Source organism: Trichomycterus rosablanca, chromosome 14 (genome assembly GCF_030014385.1).
Source record: "Trichomycterus rosablanca isolate fTriRos1 chromosome 14, fTriRos1.hap1, whole genome shotgun sequence".
Taxonomy (NCBI): Eukaryota; Metazoa; Chordata; class Actinopteri; order Siluriformes; family Trichomycteridae; genus Trichomycterus; species Trichomycterus rosablanca.
In genome coordinates, this window is record NC_086001.1 from 14,407,970 (window position 1) to 14,430,934 (window position 22,965).

General features: G+C 40.4%; 1 protein-coding gene across 1 annotated transcript in view; it reads right to left on the reverse strand.

Moving 5' to 3' along the window:
• The window catches only part of LOC134326693 (adhesion G protein-coupled receptor L3-like), a 537,600-nt gene that overhangs the window by 80,550 nt on the left and 434,085 nt on the right, over positions 1-22,965 (reverse strand). The window contains exon 13 of the mRNA XM_063008876.1: positions 5,815-5,937. Within this exon, the coding sequence (XP_062864946.1) occupies positions 5,815-5,937 (123 nt within the window). The remainder of the gene's footprint in view (positions 1-5,814; positions 5,938-22,965) is intronic.

The following is a 22,965-nucleotide window of genomic DNA, read 5'->3' on the forward strand; positions in this document are numbered from 1 at the left end:
GCTGCAAACTAAATACATGCAAATAACAGCATTTCTTACCAAAAATTACAATCAGAAGGTCTAATTGGTTCAGAAAGTGTTCTAATAACCATTAGCACCAATTCTGTAGGAGTGTTCCATTCACTCCAGTTGTTCCTGTGAATGGTATTCCACCCTTTAAAGTGAGATTCCAATCCAAAGGTAATGAAAATGTTCAAATAAAGTGAACTTTAAATCTAATTGTCACACGTAACTAATGTTAACACATGTTGACGCTAGGGAGTCATTTTTTGCGAGTCATTTGTCGAGTCATTTTAAACGAGTCCGAAGTCGCTGTGTGTGCAACATACGTGCGACTCTCTGGTTCAAGTTTAAAGTCAAACACAGTCATGGACAATTTTGTATCTCCAATTAACCTGACTACATGTCTTTTGACTGTGGGAGGAAACCGGAGCTCCTGAAGGAAACCCACACAGACACAGGTAGAACATGCAAACTCCACACAGAAAGGACCCGGACCGATCCACCTGGGAATTGAACCCAGTACCTTCTTGCTGTGAGGTGACAGTGCTACCCACCGAGCCACCATGCCCCCCACCAGTGTGCATTTTTAAGTCAGTGCGTACTTTTGCAGTGTGTTTTTGTGTGTATTGTCAGGCCAGTGTTCATTTTAGAGTATCTTTGTATTTTAGTGCCAGTGTGTCTCCTATAACACTTAAAATAAGAATCAGACATTGTATACTGCTGGAACACGGTGTTTTGTAGTTTGATTAGATAGAGTTTGACAGACATGTAATGAATACATGTCACCCAAAATGTTTTTCCTCACAGGTGCAACTGCCGTAAGCAACAATACTTTCAAGAGAACAGGGAAAAAAGCTTCTAGTATTGAGGAAGCCAATTCGATTTAGGCTCGTTGAGATGTCATTGTTGCTTTATTGCTGGTTTAGATAAAAGTTATGTTTCAGTTTCCTAAACTCCCACTTTGCTTTATCGTCACATGCCCCCCTGCTTCTAAGCTCTCACTGTGCTGGCCTTATTGACCTACAAAAAGAACACGATTTCTCTTAATCCTGTTGATGTTAAACTAATAGACTGCTCCTCCTTAGACATTGGCATGTTTATTTGATTATTTAGATGTTTAAATTGATATTGCATAAGCAATATCATGCTTATATTACATTTTTATATTATTAGCATTAATATAAAGTTGACCGACATTTCAGCCTTTACTCTTTTGAAAGGACTTTGGAAAATGCCAAACCATTGGCTATTTTTCAAGGTGATTGGGCAACATTTCCTTTTAAACATTATAAACACAGGTGCTCAGGTACAGTGCCAACAATGCTGCTCCTGCTAGATGGGATGGAAACCTGGCGTGTTTGCACCAGCAATGTCCAGAACTTACAACGGACTTCATCACAGACTGGACTGAACAATGAAGAACTCCAATTATTTTTTGCTGGTTATAACTTTCAGTTCAATTTTATTTTGTGTATGTATGATTTGTGTAAATCCTATTTATTTACAGCATCCTCCAGGCCACCCGAAGAGGATGGGTTCCTGCTGAATCTGGTTCCTCTCAAGGTTTCTTCCTGTAATTTTAAGGGAGTTTTTCCCTGCCACTGTCACCCTCGGCTCGCTCAATAGGGTTTTGTTTTGGTCTGTTGGTCCTGGATTCTGTAAAGTTGCTTTGAGACAATGTCTATTGTAAAAAGCACTATATAAATAAATTTGACATGACTTGACTTGGCTCAGGCGCACTGGTAAAACACGCTAGCACACCAGAGCTGACATCTCAAACTTGTTGGTTCGAATCTCAGCTCTGCTACCGCCAGGCTGGGCGCCTTGTAAACAATGATTGGCTCGTCCGATGGGTTGGATGTCGGAGGGGATTCGTCATAATTGATGCTATTATGACCTCTGCTGGCTGATAAATGGAGCCTGCACAGAGATGAGGGATAATGCGTTGATAAGGGTGTGACTCTCCGTACTGATCCACATATGAACTCGCCTCGTGCAGGTGAAAACATGCAGTCGGCTACTGCACACGAGTCGAAGGGAGAGTGTTAGTCACGGCTCTACTCAGTCAGGAGTGGAGGTTAGCATCAATAGAGGGAAAGCATAATGCAATCATGGTAACTGAATATGACTTGGATATGATTACACATTCCAAGAACTAAGTAAAAAAAAAAAACATAAAATGTATAGAACAGGACATCATCTTGCATTTAATGTTCCTATTATATTTATTACAATTATTCATTATTAGTCATGTATAAATTCTTAAAACTCACAGCATGAATCAGTGTGTGTGACTAGGCAGGTTTGTTAACCTACACTATATTGCCAAAAGTATTCACTCACTCATCCAAATCATTGAATTCAGGTGTTCCAATCACCTCCATGACCACAGGTGTATAAAACCAAGCACCTAGGCATGCAGACTGCTTCTACAACTTGCTTCACCAACTTTCTGCAGAGTCAATCGCTACAGACCTCCAAACTTCATGTGACCTTCAGATTAGCTCAGGAACAGTGTGTAGAGAGCTTCATGGAATGGGTTTCCATGGCCGAGCAGCGGCATCCAACCCTTACATCACCAAGCGCAATGCAAAGTCTCGATTGCAGTGGTGTAAAGCATGCCGCCACTAGACTCTAGAGCAGTGGAGACTGGTGTTCTCTGGAGTGACGAATCACGCTTCTCCGTCTGGCAATCCGATGGATGAGAACGGTACTCGTCTGACTGCATTGATTATGGTATGGGGTTGTTTTTCAGGAGTCGGGCTCGGCCCCTTAGTTCCAGTGAAAGGAACTCTTAATGCTTCAGCATACCAAGAGATTTGGGACAATTTCATGCTCCCAACATTGTGGGAACAGTTTGGGGATGGCCCCTTCCTGTTCCAACATGACTACGCACCAGTGCACAAAGCAAGGTCCATAAACACATGGTTGAGTGATTTTGGTGTGGAAGAACTTGACTGGCCTGACATCAACCCGATAGAACACCTTTGGGGTGAATTAGAGCAGTGTGAGCCAGGCCTTCTCATCCAACATCAGTGTCTGACTTCACAAATGCACTTCTGGAAGAATGGTCAAAAATTCCTATAAACACACTCCTAAACCTTGTGGAAAGCCCTCCCAGAAGAGTTGAAGCTGATGTAGCTGCAAATGATGGGCTGACATCATATTAAACCCTATGTATTAAGAATGGGACGTCACTCAAGTTCATATGCGTGTGAAGGCAGACGAGCGAATACTTTTGGCAATATAGTGTATATGCTGTATGCATTGTTGGGCCGAGGTTGTTTAGAACAGGCAGTAAAACATTTTCTGAACACCTATAATTTATAGAGCATAATAAACATGCTGAAACACTATACCGATACACTGTGCACGTCTAGAAATGACTGTCTACAATGAATAATAGCCTAATTTTTATGAATTGTAGTGACTAAACATACTCTACTTGTGGTAAAAAAGAATTTTTGGATGTTCTCAACACCATTCAATCTGTTCTGTCTTTACTACAGTCCCTGGTAACAGTACTGGCATGGTAACAGTTCTTGTCCTCAGATCAGTTATTGCACCTGAGACAGCTGAGAAATCTGTTCAGGTCCTGACACTAATGTCCCACATCCATTTCGTCTGAGCCTTACATGCACACACGTTTCCACTGCAATGAATAAAAATCCAAACTGTCAAAAAATGAACCATTTGGTGCTAAATTGCAATTTGAATTCCAAATTAAAACGGTTAAGCTTTTTCCAATTCCATCATACCCTCTTATTATATAATTCATTATGCAAATGCTTTTATAAGCATGTTGGCTCATTGGGAAAATCATTTTGGGAAAATCAGAACACAAAAGTGCCTATAAACAGAAAACTTAGTGCTCTACACCTTAAGAAGTCGAATCATAATGACTATTTTAGAATAATGTGTGCATAAATGTAATGGGTCCACCTTCTCTGGAGATTGGCAGGGGGCTCAGATCAGGAAATCATTCTCTTTATTCAGTCTTTGCGTATTATCAGCAGTAATGCACTACAGCTGGGAAAGCCCTTTAAATACCATTCTCTTTGGCATTTTGTGTGCTGGAAGATTGGCTTTGTGTTTGTATTGAGTCCATACCTCAGTGACACCTGCATGCTTTAAAAGGCCAGTATCTTTTGTTTCTGTCAGCTTATATATGCCTTGTACCCTTTTGGGCGGAGCCCCAGAGACAAATCCATATGAGATGCATGCTAAAAAAATTTGAGGTATCGCACAATGGTGGACTGAGTAGCTAGTGCTACTTTTATCTTACTGTTCCTACTTTCCTTTGTGGCTGGGCATTTCACTAAGGCTGTTGAGCTGGTGTCCAGTGTCCACTAGGGGCAGCACAGGCTTATTTCCTAAAGGGGCAAACATTCCTATTTTTTCTGGGTGGGCATGTGGAGTGTGATACCCCACTAATGCACTCTATATACACCAATCAGCCATAACATTAAAACCACCTCCTTGTTTCTACACTCACTGTCCATTTTATCAGCTCCACTTACCATATAGGAGCACTTTGTAGTTCTACAATTACAGACTGTAGTCCATCTATTTCTCTACATACTTTTTTAACCTGCTTTTACTCTTTTCTTCAATGGTCAGGACCCCCACAGGACCCCCACAGAGCAGGTACTATTTAGTTGATGGATGATTCTCAGCACTGCAGTGATACTGACATGGTGGTGGTGTGTTGGTGTGTGTTGTGCTGGTATGAGTGGATCAGACACAGCAGCGCTGCTGGAGTTTTTAAACACCTCACTGTCACTGCTTGACTGAGAATAGTCCACCAACCAAAAATATATCCAGCCATCAGTGCTCCGTGGGCAGCGTCCTGTGACCATTGATGAAGGTCTAGAAGATGACCAACTCAAACAGCAGCAATAGATGAGCAATCGTCTCTGACTTTACGTCTACAAGGTGGACCAACTAGGTAGGAGTGTCTAATAGAGTGGACAGTGAGTGGACACGGTATATAAAAACTCCAGCAGCGCTGCTGTGTCTGATCCACTCATACAGCACAACACACACTAACACACCACCACCATGTCAGTGTCACTGCAGTGCTGAGAATGATCCACTACCTAAATAATACCTGGTCTGTAGTGGTCCTGACCATTGAAGAACAGGGTGAAATCAGGCTAAAAAGTATGTAGAGAAATAGATGGACTACAGTCAGTAATTGTAGAACTACAAAAAAATAATAAGGCCACCCATTATTTTGTAGTTTTTGTTTGTTTATGGCTCTTTAGCCACAGTATTGTTCTGCCTTGGTTACACATCCTGCATATTTGGTTCATCCTCCCCGGTCTCGTGGCCTAATGCCTCAGTGGCAAGGCTCGCCCCACCCTACCAGAGCAACTCGCAAATGGTGCTAAATATAAATAAACAATTAAAAAGAATAAAACAGAATAAAGTGGTGGTAAAACACGAAACTGAAACAATAATGACTGTGTGACTCTATTCAGAGTATTTTACTGACAGTTGTTTAAAGAGTTACGAAACTGTCCACTTAAAGTGTCGTAAGTGCTCAGAATGATGAATGCCTAGTGAGCAGGACTCCATTTACATGCTAATTATCCAACTGACACCCACCAGACTGCATTAATAATTAGCAATGTTAGCATTAGTAAATGAAAAGTTTTTAGAGGTTTGAAATGACTTACTTCTAACAGAGCTTAGTTTTAATACCAGGAGGATTTTGGTCATAATCTAATCCTGCTATCATGGATTAAGTTAATCTATAGTTAATCTTTATTAATACTCAAAGTGTAATATCAACTATAGATGACCTACCGTTCCTGCCGTGCTGTTTGAGGGTATTTGCAGATAAGTGGATGGAGTTGCTTTGGTCATCTGTTTGAGGAAATCTAAGATCTGGGAGGTTTCCATCTGTACTCATCCGAGCCACTTCCAGTTCTGCAGGAAATATATAAAACACACAAAGAAAACCTGTAAAATAACAACCAATTAAAAAGTGCAGAAATTTCTGTCTATATTTATATGTATATATACATATAGATCTATCTAGTATATTTATACACATAGATAGATAGATCTATATGTATATACACCAATCAGCCATAACATTAAAACCACCTCCTTGTGTCCATTTTATCAGCTCCACTTACCATATAGAAGCACTTTGTAGTTCTACAATTACTGACTGTAGTCCATCCGATTCTTTGCATGCTTTGTTAGCCCCCTGTCATGCTGTTCTTCAATGGTCAAGACCCCACAGGACCACCACAGAGCAGGTATTATTTAGGTGGTGGATGATTCTCAGCACTGCAGTGACACTGACATGGTGGTGGTGTGTTAGTGTGTGTTGTGCTGGTATGAGTGAATCAGACACAGCAGCGCTGCTGGAGTTTTTAAGTACCGTGTCCACTCACTGTCCACTCTATTAGACACTCCTACCTAGTTGGTCCACATTGTAGATGTAAAGTCAGAGACGATCGCTCATCTATTGCTGCTGTTTGAGTTGGTCATCATCTAGACCTTCTGTTGGCTGGATATATTTTTGGTTGGTGGACTATTCTCAGTCCAGCAGTGACAGTGAGGTGTTTAAAAACTTCAGCAGCACTGCTGTGTCTTATCCACTCATACCAGCACAACACACACTAACACACCACCACCTTGTCTTTGTCACTGCAGTGCTGAGAATGCTCTGTGGTGGTACTGTGGGGGTCTTGACCATTGAAGAACAGCATAGAAGGGGGATAACAAGCATGCATAAAAACAGATGGACTACAGTCAGTAATTGTAGAACTACAAAGTGCTTTTATATGGTAAGTGAAGCTAATAAAATGGAAGGTGAGTATAGAAACAAGGAGGTGGTTTTAATGTTATGCCTCATCGGTGTATATATATATACAGTGTATCACAAAAGTGAGTACACCCCTCACATTTCTGCAAATATTTCATTATATCTTTTCATGGAACAACACTATAGACATGAAACTTGGATATAAGTTAGAGTAGTCAGTGTACAGCTTGTATAGCAGTGTAGATTTACTGTCTTCTGAAAATAACTCAACACACAGCCATTAATGTCTAAATAGCTGGCAACATAAGTGAGTACACCCCACAGTGAACATGTCCAAATTGTGCCCAAATGTGTCGCTGTCCCTCCCTGGTGTCATGTGTCAAGGTCCCAGGTGTAAATGGGGAGCAGGGCTGTTAAATTTGGTGTTTTGGGTACAATTCTCTCATACTGGCCACTGGATATTCAACATGGCACCTCATGGCAAAGAACTCTCTGAGGATGTGAGAAATAGAATTGTTGCTCTCCGCAAAGATGGCCTGGGCTATAAGTAGATTGCTAACACCCTGAAACTGAGCTACAGCATGGTGGCCAAGGTCATACAGCGGTTTTCCAGGACAGGTTCCACTCGGAACAGGCTTCGCCAGGGTCGACCAAAGAAGTTGAGTCCACGTGTTCGGCGTCATATCCAGAGGTTGGCTTTAAAAAATAGACACATGAGTGCTGCCAGCATTGCTGCAGAGGTTGAAGATGTGGGAGGTCAGCCTGTCAGTGCTCAGACCATACGCCGCACACTGCATCAACTCGGTCTGCATGGTCGTCATCCCAGAAGGAAACTGACGCACAAGAAAGCCCGCAAACAGTTTGCTGAAGACAAGCAGTCCAAGAACATGGATTACTGGAATGCCCTGTGGTCTGACGAGACCAAGATAAACTTGTTAGGCTCAGATGGTGTCCAGCATGTGTGGCGGCGCCCTGGTGAGAAGTACCAAGACAACTGTATCTTGCCTACAGTCAAGCATGGTGGTGGTAGCATCATGGTCTTGGGCTGCATGAGTGTTGCTGGCACTGGGGAGCTGCGGTTCATTGAGGGAAACATGAATTCCAACATGTACTGTGACATTCTGAAACAGAGCATGATCCCCTCCCTTCCAAAACTGGGCCTCATGGCAGTTTTCCAACAGGATAACGACCCCAAACACAACCTCCAAGATGACAACTGCCTTGCTGAGGAAACTGAATGTAAAGGTGATGGACTAAACCCAATTGAGCACCTGTGGCGCATCCTCAAGTGGAAGGTGGAGGAGTTCAAGGTGTCTAACATCCACCAGCTCCGTGATGTCATCATGGAGGAGTGGAAGAGGATTCCAGTAGCAACCTGTGCAGCTCTGGTGAATTCCATGCCCAGGAGGGTTAAGGCAGTGCTGGATAATAATGGTGGTCACACAAAATATTGACACTTTGGGCACAATTTGGACATGTTCACTGTGGGGTGTACTCACTTATGTTGCCAGCCATTTAGACATTAATGGCTGTGTGTTGAGTTATTTTCAGAAGACAGTAAATCTACACTGCTATACAAGTTGTACACTGACTACTCTAAGTTATATCCAAGTGTTAGTTCTATAGTGTTGTCCCATGAAAAGATATAATAAAATATTTGCAGAAATGTGAGGGGTGTACTCACTTTTGTGATACACTGTATATATATACAGTATATTTGATATGCATATAACATTTATTTAGCATTTTTGATTCCATATTTTTTTCCTCTACTTGATCTAAAAAAAGCAATTGTGACTGACCACAACTATTATATTTGTTTCTTTTTTTTATTGTTTCTTAATGCCAGAAGGTTGACATTTTGAAAAATGATAGTTTTGTGGCATATCTGTGATTTTTTTTTTTTCTACAAAATTAAACAATTGAAAGAACATCTTCCAAGAGTGGTGATTCCATAATTTTTGCCAGGGGTTGTATATATACATATACATATATATACAGTGTATCACAAAAGTGAGTACACCCCTCACATTTCTACAGATATTTAAGTATATCTTTTCATGGGACAACACTGACAAAATGACACTTTGACACAATGAAAAGTAGTCTGTGTGCAGCTTATATAACAGTGTAAATTTATTCTTCCCTCAAAATAACTCAATATACAGCCATTAATGTCTAAACCACCGGCAACAAAAGTGAGTACACCCCTTAGTGAAAGTTCCTGATGTGTCAATATTTTGTGTGGCCACCATTATTTCCCAGAACTGCCTTAACTCTCCTGGGCATGGGGTTTACCAGAGCTTCACAGGTTGCCACTGGAATGCTTTTCCACTCCTCCATGACGACATCACGGAGCTGGCGGATATTCGAGACTTTGCGCTCCTCCACCTTCCGTTTGAGGATGCCCCAAAGATGTTCTATTGGGTTTAGGTCTGGAGACATGCTTGGCCAGTCCATCACCTTTACCCTCAGCCTCTTCAATAAAGCAGTGGTCGTCTTAGAGGTGTGTTTGGGGTCATTATCATGCTGGAACACTGCCCTGCGACCCAGTTTCCGGAGGGAGGGGATCATGCTCTGCTTCAGTATTTCACAGTACATATTGGAGTTCATGTGTCCCTCAATGAAATGTAACTCCCCAACACCTGCTGCACTCATGCAGCCCCAGACCATGGCATTCCCACCACCATGCTTGACTGTAGGCATGACACACTTATCTTTGTACTCCTCACCTGATTGCCGCCACACATGCTTGAGACCATCTGAACCAAACAAATTAATCTTGGTCTCATCAGACCATAGGACATGGTTCCAGTAATCCATGTCCTTTGCTGACATGTCTTCAGCAAACTGTTTGCGGGCTTTCTTGTGTAGAGACTTCAGAAGAGGCTTCCTTCTGGGGTGACAGCCATGCAGACCAATTTGATGTAGTGTGCGGCGTATGGTCTGAGCACTGACAGGCTGACCCCCCACCTTTTCAATCTCTGCAGCAATGCTGACAGCACTCCTGCGCCTATCTTTCAAAGACAGCAGTTGGATGTGACGCTGAGCACGTGCACTCAGCTTCTTTGGACGACCAACGCGAGGTCTGTTCTGAGTGGACCCTGCTCTTTTAAAACGCTGGATGATCTTGGCCACTGTGCTGCAGCTCAGTTTCAGGGTGTTGGCAATCTTCTTGTAGCCTTGGCCATCTTCATGTAGCGCAACAATTCGTCTTTTAAGATCCTCAGAGAGTTCTTTGCCATGAGGTGCCATGTTGGAACTTTCAGTGACCAGTATGAGAGAGTGTGAGAGCTGTACTACTAAATTGAACACACCTGCTCCCTATGCACACCTGAGACCTAGTAACACTAACGAGTCACATGACATTTTGGAGGGAAAATGACAAGCAGTGCTCAATTTGGACATTTAGCGGTGTAGTCTCTTAGGGGTGTACTCACTTTTGTTGCCGGTGGTTTAGACATTAATGGCTGTATATTGAGTTATTTTGAGGGAAGAATAAATTTACACTGTTATATAAGCTGCACACAGACTACTTTTCATTGTGTCAAAGTGTCATTTTGTCAGTGTTGTCCCATGAAAAGATATACTTAAATATCTGCAGAAATGTGAGGGGTGTACTCACTTTTGTGATACACTGTATATATATATATATATATATATATACGTATATACTGTATATATACATGTTTGTGTAGATTCACAACCGACCAGTGTCATTGCTGAGATTGAAACCCCAGATTTAAAGTGCACATTTCTAAATCCTAAATTATAGCTTTCAGTAAAGTATTTGTAAACTGAAGTCCACATTTTTGTAATTTGTGTAGAACTTCTGTTTTAGATAGATAATACAACATTTCATGTTCTTCAAACATTTTATGGCATATTGCTTACAGTTGACGAGGTGAAGGAATAAGCTCTATTTGTCCAGGGTAACATTCTATAACATTGCTACATTAAAAGTTTTCAAGCTTGTCAGTATATAACCACTTTTACTGCCAGTGTTTGTCTATGAAAATTATATAGCTGATTGCTGGCACAAATTCCATTAAATGTCACATTTCATCAAGACATGGATTTCTAAACAAACAATGATTCGGTATTCGGCGTTTGATGCCTAAAGGGCTGAGCCATCAGACTATAAACCATTAAAGCTTGAACAAATATAGCTTTTGATAGAATAATACTGTCCAAATAAACTGTTATGGACCATTTTATGCTACCTCCATAAACCGTAGTAAGCTGCAAATCCTTCCCAAACATATTGCACTAAAATTAAGTCCTTCCCCATTGTGCTGTAGAATCACATCGTGGATCTACATTAATCTCACTGCTCTCTGGCATACCAGTACCACCAGTCACTGTATTTATAATGTGCTAATAGAATAATACAGAGAAAAGCACAGACAATCATCGCAGAATGTGAAGTGCATTTGAACAAAACCAGCACAAATAATAGATATTTAATTGTGAATATTTGCTTTTGAAATTGATACCCACAATACATTCTATAAAAGATGGAACAAATGCAATTTAAACAAGCAATGTAACAAAATAAATGTCTAAATACACATCGAACTGGTGTTTGAAGCTTGAGTATATAAAGCATCAAGAAAAGGCCTAGTTCATGTGTTCACGTATAACAGGATAGGGAGTTTTCGTCCCCGGGCACAAAGTAATGTCTCTGTAGGGAATACTATAGGAATTAAATCAATGGCATGACACTTTACCAATGTACAACAAAATTGTGATTAAAAAACCATTAAAGAAAGAAATTAAAAATACTAAAAATCTAAAATGGCCATAAGAAAATAACTGAAAACGTCAGAGAACCAAACCATAACCTGCAGCATAACACACAGAGAAGATAGAACAGGTAGGCAAACACACTTATTAGAGTGGCAATCCCCACAGTCTACTTGCCAAGTAAGGAAGAGAGCTATTCACCCCACAGGGACATAAACATAATACACAACAGAAGACCAGCAAAATGGAAAAACACACAGAAAAGCAGGGGAAATCTGAAAGAGAAAGCATGAGAACTGGGCTGCCACCAATGCCAGCTACTCAATCCACCAGCAACGACCCCCCAAAAAGAGGCAGGAAAGTCTAGGCATGCCTAATAAAACTGCCATGCCATTAATAAAAAAAAAAATAATAAAAAAAATGTGGACATCGGGGCGCCCAGGTGGCGGAGCGGGTTATTCGCCTAGCACAACAGCATAGAGATTCTGAACTCCTCGGTTCAAAACTCGGCGTTGCCACCGGTCGACTGGGCGCCATCTGGCGGGCATAATTGGCAGTGCCTAACTGGCCACCGTATCTGCAGGGCGGGGACAGGACTATGTGTGGGTGGGTGGGTCTTCATACGCTGTGTAAGGACCCTGATTGGCGGTAGAGACGCCTGTCCAGAACACAGAGGCAGGAAGAGGAGGGTTGTACACGTGTCGGAAGAGACGTGGGCAGCGACGTGCTCTCCTTGGATGCAATCGGGTCTCCCTCAGTAGCAAAAGACAAAAATTGAATGAGCTAAATCAGGAAGAACATGGGGAGAAAATGCATTTTTAAAAAGTATGTGGATGTGGGGTTAATGGGGTCGACCTCATTCCCACTGAACACAATGAGTCCTACATTCCCACAACAAAGTCTAAGAAGCCTCAACAGAAGGGTGGAGGGTGTTTTTGTTTCAAAAAGGGTGGGGTTGGGCACATGGATATGCCAATAGATGTTTCCAAATTGACATTCATAAAAATTATAATTATTTTTTAACTCCCCCCCCCCCCCCCCCCAATTTTCTCCCTTAATCTAGTTGTGTCCAATTACCCTGATTGCATCCTCCGCTGATTCAACCCTCCACCGCTGACTGAGGACGCTCCTCAACTGACACATGCCTCCTCCGACACATGCTCAGTACAGACTGCATTTTTCACCTGCACGAGTCTATTGAGTCAAGTTCATATACACCGATCAGCACTGTGCACGGAGAGCCAAACCCTGATCAGAATTATTCCTCAACCCTGTGCAGGCGCCATCGATCAGCCAGCAGGGGATGTAATTGCACCAGTTATGAGGACCCATGATCCGACTTGCCCCTAACCCTATGAACAAAAACCAATCGTCAGATGGCAGAGCCGAGATTCGATACAGTTTTAGGATTCAGTTTGTACTTTTGAACAGCTTAAGTCTGATAGGCTAAAGTTGGTGCACATTCAGTGCTCAGTTAAATAACCCGCTAATCTCATCAAATCTGCTCGCTATTTTGTGGCCGTAGGACATATACACAAAAACATAAACCCACTTGCGTACACAGTCTTGAAAAGAAACATCAAAGAAATCATGCAGATCTTTTTAACTAAATAAATGTATTATCTAAGCCTGAGGTCTTGAGATAATCTTTTCTTTTTACTCTGTGAGTACATTCTGCTGCAGTTACATTGTTTTCCTGTGAAAAATGCTCCAACATTAAGGCGTATACTGAACTCTTTGTAATAAATTGCCACTGGAGGCATCAGCTCGAGTTTTATTTAAATACTTTGGTAAATATGATCATTGTACAGCGGTTTCAGCAGCTACTGGGACATACATATGGCCAAAAGTATGTGGACCACATTGTAATCAGTACTGCTGATGTGTAAAATTCTTGTTTTAACATGACTTTGCTCTTTTAAGCAAAGCAAGCGTTTGGCATGTAAGAACTCGTGGAGGCTGTTGTTTGCACATAGTCCTGATCTAATTCCCATTAAAAACCTTGTGGTTTTTGTAGCCTACGCATTTTTATCCAACATAAATGTGTGACTTCCCAAAGGCATCTATTACCAAACAGACACAGATTCCTTCATAAACATGACAAGATCTTGTGGTAAGCCTTGCCAGAAGCTTGAGGGATGTTATAACTTGTTGTAATTAAGTATATGCCCCCTATTCTATTACTGTATATTTGAACACTTACATGTTTCAGATCATCAATTACTTTTAATATTATATATACACTGATCAGCCATAACATTAAAACCACCTACTTGTTTCTATACTCACTGTCCATTTTATCAGCTCCACTTACCATATAGAAGCACTTTGTAGTTCTACAATTACTGACTGTAGTCCATCTGTTTCTCTACATACCTTTTTAACCTGCTTTCACCCTGTTCTTCCATGGTCAGGACCCCCATCGGACCTGCAGTGTTGATATGGTGGTTGTGCACTGCAGTGACATTGATATGGTGGTTGTGTGTTAGTGTGTGTTGTGCTGGTATGAGTGGATAAGACACAGCAGTGCTGCTGGAGTTTTTAAACACCTCACTGTTACTGCTGGACTGAGAATAGTCCACCAACCAAAAATATCCAGCCAACAGCGCCCCGTAGGCAGCGTCCTGTGACCACTGATGAAGGTCTAGAAGATGACCAACTCAAACAGCAGCAATAGATGAGCGATCGTCTCTGACTTTACATCTACAAGGTGGACTAACTAGGTAGGAGTGTCTAATAGAGTGGACAGTGAGTGGACACAGTATTTAAAAACTCCAGCAGTGCTGCTGTGTCTGATCCACTCATACCAGCACAACACACACTAACACACCACCACCATGTCAGTGTCACTGCAGTGCTGAGAATGATCCACCACCTAAATAATACCTGCTCTGTAGTGGTCCTGACCATTGAAGAACAGTATAAAAGGGGGCTAACAAAGCATGCAGAGAAACAGATGGACTACAGTCAGTAGTTGTAGAAATACAAAGTGCTTCTATATGGTAAATGGAGCTGATAAAATGGACAGTGAGTGTAGAAACAAAGAGGTGGTTTTAATGTTATGCCTCATCGGTGTATATATATATATATATATATATATATATATATATATATATATATATATATATATACAGTATATTTGATATGCATATAACATTTATTTAGCATTTTTTCCCCAGTTTTCCTTCCAATCTAGTTATATCCAATTACCTGTTTCCATTACGCTTCTTCTCTACTGATGCTGATCTCCACTTCTGAGGAGAGCGAAACTGACACACGTCCCCTCAGACATGTGCTTTTTTTTTTTACCTGCATGAGGCGAGTTCATATGCAGATCAGCTTTGTGTACGGAGAGCCACACCCTGACCAACGCATTATTCCTGTGCAGACGGCATCAATCAGCCAGCAGAGGTTGTAATTTATTCCCTGTCTGGCTTCCCACCCTGTATGAACAACAGCCAATCGTTCTTCATGTAGCCGCCCAGCCTAGTCGGATGGCAGAGCTGAGTTTCAAACCGACGAGTCTGAAATGTCAGCTCTGGTCTGCTAGTGTTTTACCGCTGCAACACCTGAGCGACAACAATGTTTTAATTGTTTCATTTATTGTTTTCTTTCCTTAGCTACTAAATTTACCAGTTAACCAAATTTAATTGACAGTTAAGCTGTTTAACTAATCACACCCAGGCATGATTACTGCCAGACGTGTTGATTCTAAACAGTAAAGAAGGCTAGAAAATCTCAAAAGCAGCACATGATGCCACGTTTTTCTAAAGTGATTCCTACACAGATGTGAAACAGTTATTAAAATCTACCTGGCCGGGGTACAAAGCCATTGTTAAGACTCTGGGACTCTAGCAAATCACAGTTCTACTATCTATAAATGAAGAAAAAACATGGAACAGTTATGAACCTTTCTAGGAGTGACAGGCCTTCCAAAATGTCAACACATGGACGATTTATCTAAGAGGTCACAAAAGAACCCAAGTGAACATTTAAAGAACTGCAGGTCTGGCTTGCCCCAGTTAAGGTCAATGTATGTAATTCCACAGTAAGAAAGACACCGGGACAACATGGCATTTTGACAAATGCAAGACAATTAGGTGACCCCCAAGACTTTTGCATTTACATTACATTTCCAGCACTTAGCAATTGAGGGTTAAGGGCCTTGCTCAAAGGCCCAACAGCAGCAACCTGGCAGTGGTGAGGCTTTAACCAGCAACCTTCTGATTACTAGTCCAGTCCTTTAACCACTGTGGACTGCTGAGTCAAATGTAGAATATTTTGGAAGACATGAATCCTGTTACATGTCATAAGGCTAATACTGCATTTCAATACAAAAGCATCAGCAGTTAAATACAGTAGACCCTTGAGTTATGAACGATTTACCATACGAACAATTCGGGTTACAAACTATCTTTTTCAACTTAATGTACGAACAAATTTCGGATTACGAACCAAAATTCGGGAAACACGTGATGTCACGAACAAGTTGACTCCAACCGTCTCTCTCTCTCTCTATATACAGTATATATATTGAGCGAACATTCGGACAGCGGACGGTGTTTTTCCAGTGTTTTCTTTATATTTTGTAAAATTCGATATTACCATGTCCCCAAAGAAGGTGCAAAGAAAGCTTAGTGGTGAGAAAATGAACAAATCTATTACAATTGTTGTTGTATAATTATTCCTGCCAGTAGCTGTCACTGTATATCAGACAGAGGGGAAAGTGAGTGAGTGAGAGAGAAGAAGGAAGTCACTGAGTAAAGTATTCTTTCTTTTGTGCAACTACACCTACAAAATACAACACTATTAAAATAAAGAAGGAAATAATAGAGAAATATGAGAGTTATTGTTGTTTCTGGTAGATACATTTCATAAAAAAAAGAAGGAAATTTATTATGGTGTATGGTACAGCACACGTACTGTACTGAAATGTGATGTGTTTTTTATGTACAGTACAGTACTACTGTGTATTGTTGTTTAATATTGTTTATTACAGTATTATCTATTCTATAATTTAAGATTTAAGGGAAAATATACTTGTATTTATAACAAAAAAGACCATTTAAGACATTAGAAAGGTCCTAGGTAAGGGGGTGGTCTGGCATGGATTAATTCTGTTTACATTATTTCTTATGGGAAAAATAGGTTTAACTAACGAACATTTTGACTTAAGAACAGCCTTTCGGAACCAATTAAATTCGTAAGTCAAGGGTCCACTGTATGGTGGTGCTTTGCAAAGCATCACCATGAAATCTGCTCTCTATCAGAAAATCCCATTTTGTGATCAAAAGCTCAAGGTCAGTTGGGTTGTGTAGCAAGACAGTAATCTAAAGCACAGAAGCAAATCCACCTCTAAAAAGCCAAAAATAATAATAATATTAAAAAATTAAAAAGTGGCCTGACTTCCATTGTGGAATTCAATTAGGATAATGTGGCAAGACCTTAAAAGAGCAGTTAATGTTTTAAATAAGCATAACGACTATCAAAACTATGAAAACTCACAGCACAGAACGACAGTACACCAGAACTAGACTAAATATGTATTAAAACCAGGAATAAACCAGCAAAAATTTTGATTGACATTGGTGCTAAGACCTGACTTTCTTATAAACTTTGGATTTTTGGATGGCATTGTTTTATAATCATCTGGGTTCTAGCGCTGACACACTGGTTGAGGGGCACCTGGGACGAGTAGGCCAAACAAACCTTATAAGAGTGCAAACTAAGTGTATCAAAGCGGAGCTGGAGGTGTGCTAAACATGTCAAAGCTTCCTGATTAATCTCAGCCCAGCATGAAGGGCATAAAACCGGCGCTATAAAGAAGCTTGCTGGGAGGGACTCCTTCTCCTACTCTCCAGCCGCCCTGAATCCCTTAATATCAAGATAAATTGCATGCCAGACACAATAAATTCCATTTTATTAATTCCCAAACTGCTCGCTTCTCTGGTGCGGAAAGGGAGACCTACATTTCAGAGTTACCATAGCAGCCGGATCCAACTTAATCCTTCTGTTTTGGAGGGGGGACGGAGTTACACTGTATCAGCAAATCCATTCTCAAACAAGATGCACACACACACTGTATACACACTCGTCTTAAGGGTGGCATGCCATGTATAATCTTAAACCGTACAGAAATACCTACGGTGCCGTGCGCATACATAAACCACGAGCACCTTGATCCTCCGACTGCTGACTTTCACACAGATGTAGGTGTTCAGAAGGAACGTTGGTGTTCTCAAAATGTCTACTGCCAAAAATATGAGGCGGAAAAGCTTCAACGTAAAGGAGGCGGAACAAATGCTTGCTGAATACAAATTCTGCCCTCCATACATGGCTCAAAGCTGCTGATTATCTTTCTGCCAGGTCGGCAGCAGTGTCGTAATGCAGGTCACTTTTGGATTCGATGACTGAATCAGTCACATTACGTGCACCTTCAAACTCACGAAACGAAACGTACAAAAATGACGTGAAATGGCAAAGGGGTCAGTCGTTTTCAGCCAGATAGGATTTTTTTCCCCCTCTAATGAAGTCTCTGTGTTAAATTCAAGCAAGCTAGTGAGGCCCGATCCCCACACACCTGCAACAAAGGAAATAGGATCTATTTGCAGATATCTAATCAAAGTAGAATGAAACTGTGGCTAAAAAAAGAAAAATTGCAAATAAATAAGCAGCATTTTTTCAGAAACAAGATTTAAAAAAAACCCAGAAATGAGTGCAGAAATGAGAACTGGGTGTCCTGGTACGACAGGCTACTCCGTCTGTCTGGGACAAGCCGGCCCTTGGAAACAGGAAAGATAGGGAACTGTCTGAACCTGTCCTAAATGTGCACGTAGATACCCTTCTAAGGGGGTGCAATACATGCATGCTGGTAGTTTATTAGCAAGCTAGGATAATATAATGGATTAACAGCGGATGATAGGGCTGTTTTTATTCATTCTTCTACTACTACTACTACTTATAGTAATAATAATAATGATAATAATTATATTATATTAAATAATAAATATTTCATTTTTCATAGCACTGCATTTTTCAGCCACCACCCTCAGACATAATCAATCATGTCTAAGTTGCCCAGCTGGCTGATAGGACTGATGGGGGATTTAAACCTTGGATCAGTAGCGGACTAGCGTAACTTACCACTGTGCCACCAGAGTGCCGACTACTACTACTACTAATAATTATCATTTTATTTATTATTATTATTTAATTTATTGTTATTATTATTAGTATAATTAATTAACCAATAATTTTATAATTATATTCATTTTAATAATAATATTAATAATAATAATAATAATAATAATTTAAATAAAAATAATAATACTAATAATTATTATGATAATAATAATTATAATAAATTTAATTATAATTGTATTTTATTTTTACCACTGCTATTCTGGTCGTAGTTGTGTTGAGTCTATTTTTCAGAAACACTGGGCACAATACAGTAACCAAACAGAATGCCAATCCATCATGGGGCTTTAGCCACCACCCTCAGTATAAGGCTGATAGCACTGATGGGGATTCGAACCTTGGATGGGTAGCAGACTAGTGTAACCTACCACTGTGCCTTACAGTTACACACACCAAACAGAATGCCAATCCATCATGGGGCTTCAGCCACCCCCTTAGACATAATCATTCATGCCTGTATCTAGACACCCAATGGGCTAACAGCACAGTGATTTGATAAAATACTCATTCACAATCCATAGTAAAGCAGTGAGGATCAATCTGACCTGAGGCCTAAAACCTTGAGCCATTCGGGATTAGGTGATGCCTGATAAAGAGTTCAGAAATCAGATTGAGCCGAACACCTTACCGCTTTCACATTGTAATGTTTAGAGTGTTTTAAAGGAACGGTTTGAAGTTCTTTACTGTCTGGTTTAGAAAGGGATCAATGACTTTCAACTCAAATGTGTTTGCACTAGCAAAACATTTTATGTAAGGAACACAGCCAGAGAGAGTGTGCTTTGAGGCAAATAATCAATAAAGTGGTGGTTTGTTGCCATACCAACACAAAATTACCTATTTCCTTTGTATTTTCCCCAACTGAATCTGCCAATATGTCTAATTTTGGTAAAATCACACGTATTTACCAACAGCTGTTCCAAATAATTGCCTACTCATTTATGCAATTATCTAATCAGGCAATCATAAACATCCTTTGAGAATCTAGTCCATGTTTCTATATTACAAAGCAAAACATACAGTGACCTACCCCCTAATTATTAATCTTATGTGTTTAAGACAAACCAATTGTTAACAAATATACAACCTTCCTTACATTTACTTTGACTTTTATTTGAGTGCAGACAGGATGAACCTGAGATATTTCATGTTTTATCTGCTCAACTTCATTTCATTTATTAATAAACATCCATTCCTGCATTTCAAGCCTGCAACACATTCCAAAAAACATTAGGACGGGGCAATTTAGGTTATTGCTCATCAAAGCCTTTACTGGATGCTGCTTTTGTACCAAACTATGATTACAAAGATGATCAGAGGATCTCCAGTTTGTCAACAAATGTGTGAGAAAATTATTGAAATGTTTAAAAACAATGAACCTCAAAGAAAGATTGGAAGGGATTTGCATATTTCTCCCTCTACAGTGCATAATAAAAAAAAAAAAAATTTCAATTAAAAAAAAAATTATATCATTTAACGATTCAAGGGATCGGGAGGAATTTCAGTGCGTAAAGGCCAAGGGCACAGACACAAGCTGAACACCAGTGATCTTTGATCCCTCAGACATCAGTGCATCAAGAACCGCCACTCAACAATAGCTGATATAACCACATGGGTGAGGGATTACTTTGGCAAACCTTTGTCAAGCTCTACAATACAGAGTTACTGCACAAATGCCACTTAAAACTTATATAAAAGCCTTATGTTAACCATGTCCAGAAGCGGCGTCGACTTCTGTAGGCTCAGAGGCATCTAGGACGAACCATCACAGTGGAAACTTGCATTGTGGTCAGATGAATCAGCATTCCAGGTCTTTTTTTGGAAAAAATGGATGCCGTGTTCTCCAGACCAAAGACGAAAAGGATCATCCAGACTGTTATCAACAAAAAGTCCAAAAGACAGGGTCTGTCATGGTATGGGGCTGTGTCAGTGCCCTTGGCAAAGGTCATTTACACTTCTGTGATGGCAGCATTAATGCAGAATAGTACATTGAGATCTTAGAGCAACATGTGCTGCCTTCAAGACGTCATCTTTTCCAGGGATGTCCATACATTTTTCAACAAGACAATGCAAAACCACATGCTGCACACATTACAAAGGCATGGCTGCAGAAGAAGAGGGTACGTGTACTGGACTGACCTGCCTGCAGTCCTGAATAGAGATGTGTGGAGAATTTTGAACGAAAAAATGCAACAACGATGACCCCGTACTGTTGCACATCTTAAGACGTGTTTGCAGGAAGAATCAGACAAAATAAAAGCTGAAACACTAAATCACTTGGTCTCCTCTGTGCCAAAACGTCTTTTAAGTGTGGTGAACAGGAATGGCAACGTTACAAAGTGGTAAATGCTTTACTGTTCCAACTTTTTTTGGAATGTGTTGCAGGACTGAAATGCAGGAATGGATGTTTTTTAATAAATTAAATGAAGTTGAGCAGATAAGACATGAAATATCTCAGGTTCATCCTGTCTGCAATCAAATAAAAGTCAAAGTAAATATATTATTTGCATTTTCCATGCTGTCCCAACTTTTTCTGATTTGGGGTTGTACAAACTAAGTTATATAAAACCAATAATATGCTTCCCACTTTGCTTCAACAGTTAAAGACCATCTCCTGTTGACTTTTTAAAAAACCCTTGTACTCGATTTTGGTGTGTGTCTGTGCCGGCCCATTCATTCAATGTGGTCAGGCCAATGCTGGACGAGAAGGCCTTGTGGGCTTTGTGCAGCCACCCTAAACTCATATATCTGGACCTCGCTTTGTGTACAGGTGCGCAATGAGTCCCCAGTGGTTTCACTTGCACAGTGGTCTTAATTTCGCCACATTTTTTTACATTAGAATTGCATCAGAAAGCAGGTGCAAACAACAGTGTCAACAGTGTTTCCTGGCTTCTTACTAGTGTTTCTTATTCCTATTGTTTATGTCAGAAAAGAAGTGGTTCCATAGACAAATTTAGCATGTTTTTCCCATACTGGGCTACATGCTAAACCACTGGCCTGGGTGTTGAAAGCATCAACCCAGTTGAAATGCTTTATAGCACTGCAGTTTATCAGTCTGTAATTTCTTTTATAAATATTTAAAGACTACTCAATGCTCAACGATTGCAGGTATTTCGTAAATGGTGTTTTCTCATGAGACCCCCCTACACACACACACACTACAGGATGTTAAATTTAAAAAATGAACATAATAAATATTTATGACTATTTCCATTCTGAACCACAGAGGCCCTAACCAGATTTTAAATAGGTCAGATGAGTTTGGATTAAATTATATAGACCCCACACTGCACGATTATAGCGTAATGTGAGCCAGGCCTTACCTCAGGATATTCTCCTTAAAAATCTACCATAGTCCTGCCTTCACTTATTTCCTGTCTGATTAGAAAGCCTTAGGTTTTCATTAAGCAGTTAAAAATGTCAAATCATTTAGGAAGTCAATTTAGGATTTAGGTAGGATGACCTCAAGCATCCTGTCGGTGGTTTGGGATAGCAGAAAACCAATCAACATTCTTTGGACCAATGAGAATGCAGAATTGAACAGATCAAGTGATGTGTAAGGAAAACTAATTCATTACTTTGTTAGAGCTCTGTGGAATCACTTCATTAACTCAGCCATTTATTTAATTTAAAGGAGCCAATCCATCTACTGACATGTTTTGGAGTGTGGGAAAACAGATGAAAAACTCAACAAGTAAAAGAAGGGATTGAACCTGGGTTGCCAGAACTGTGTTGCACCAACACTGGTTGATGTGTCACTATGCCAATAAAGTAATGGGATCAGAGCGCACTGTATGACCCCCTTGAAGCTGAGAGGGTTAAGTGCCTTGCTCAAGGGCCCAACGTGGCTGTGTGACAGAGCCGGGGTTCAAACCCACAATCTTTCCATTGTTAGCCCAAAACTCCATCCTCTAGGTCAGGGGTGTCAAACTCATTTTCACCGAGGGCCACATCAGCATTATGGTGGCCCTCAAAGGGCCGATTGTAACGTATCCTGCTAAAATTGCAGTCTGACTTTTAAGTCTTTGACAATTTGTTGTTTTTCTTGGAGGCTAAATTCTGTGTTTGGTGTAAAAATGTCAAATTTATTCTGTATATTTATAATGTACTGTATATCTACATTTATATTGTTCTCCTTTACCACAGACACGGCCTCATAACACAAGAGACGTACTGGTACCGTAAACTTGTATTCACTTTCCTATCTTTCATTAAATTACCTCCTTCTGCTTTAA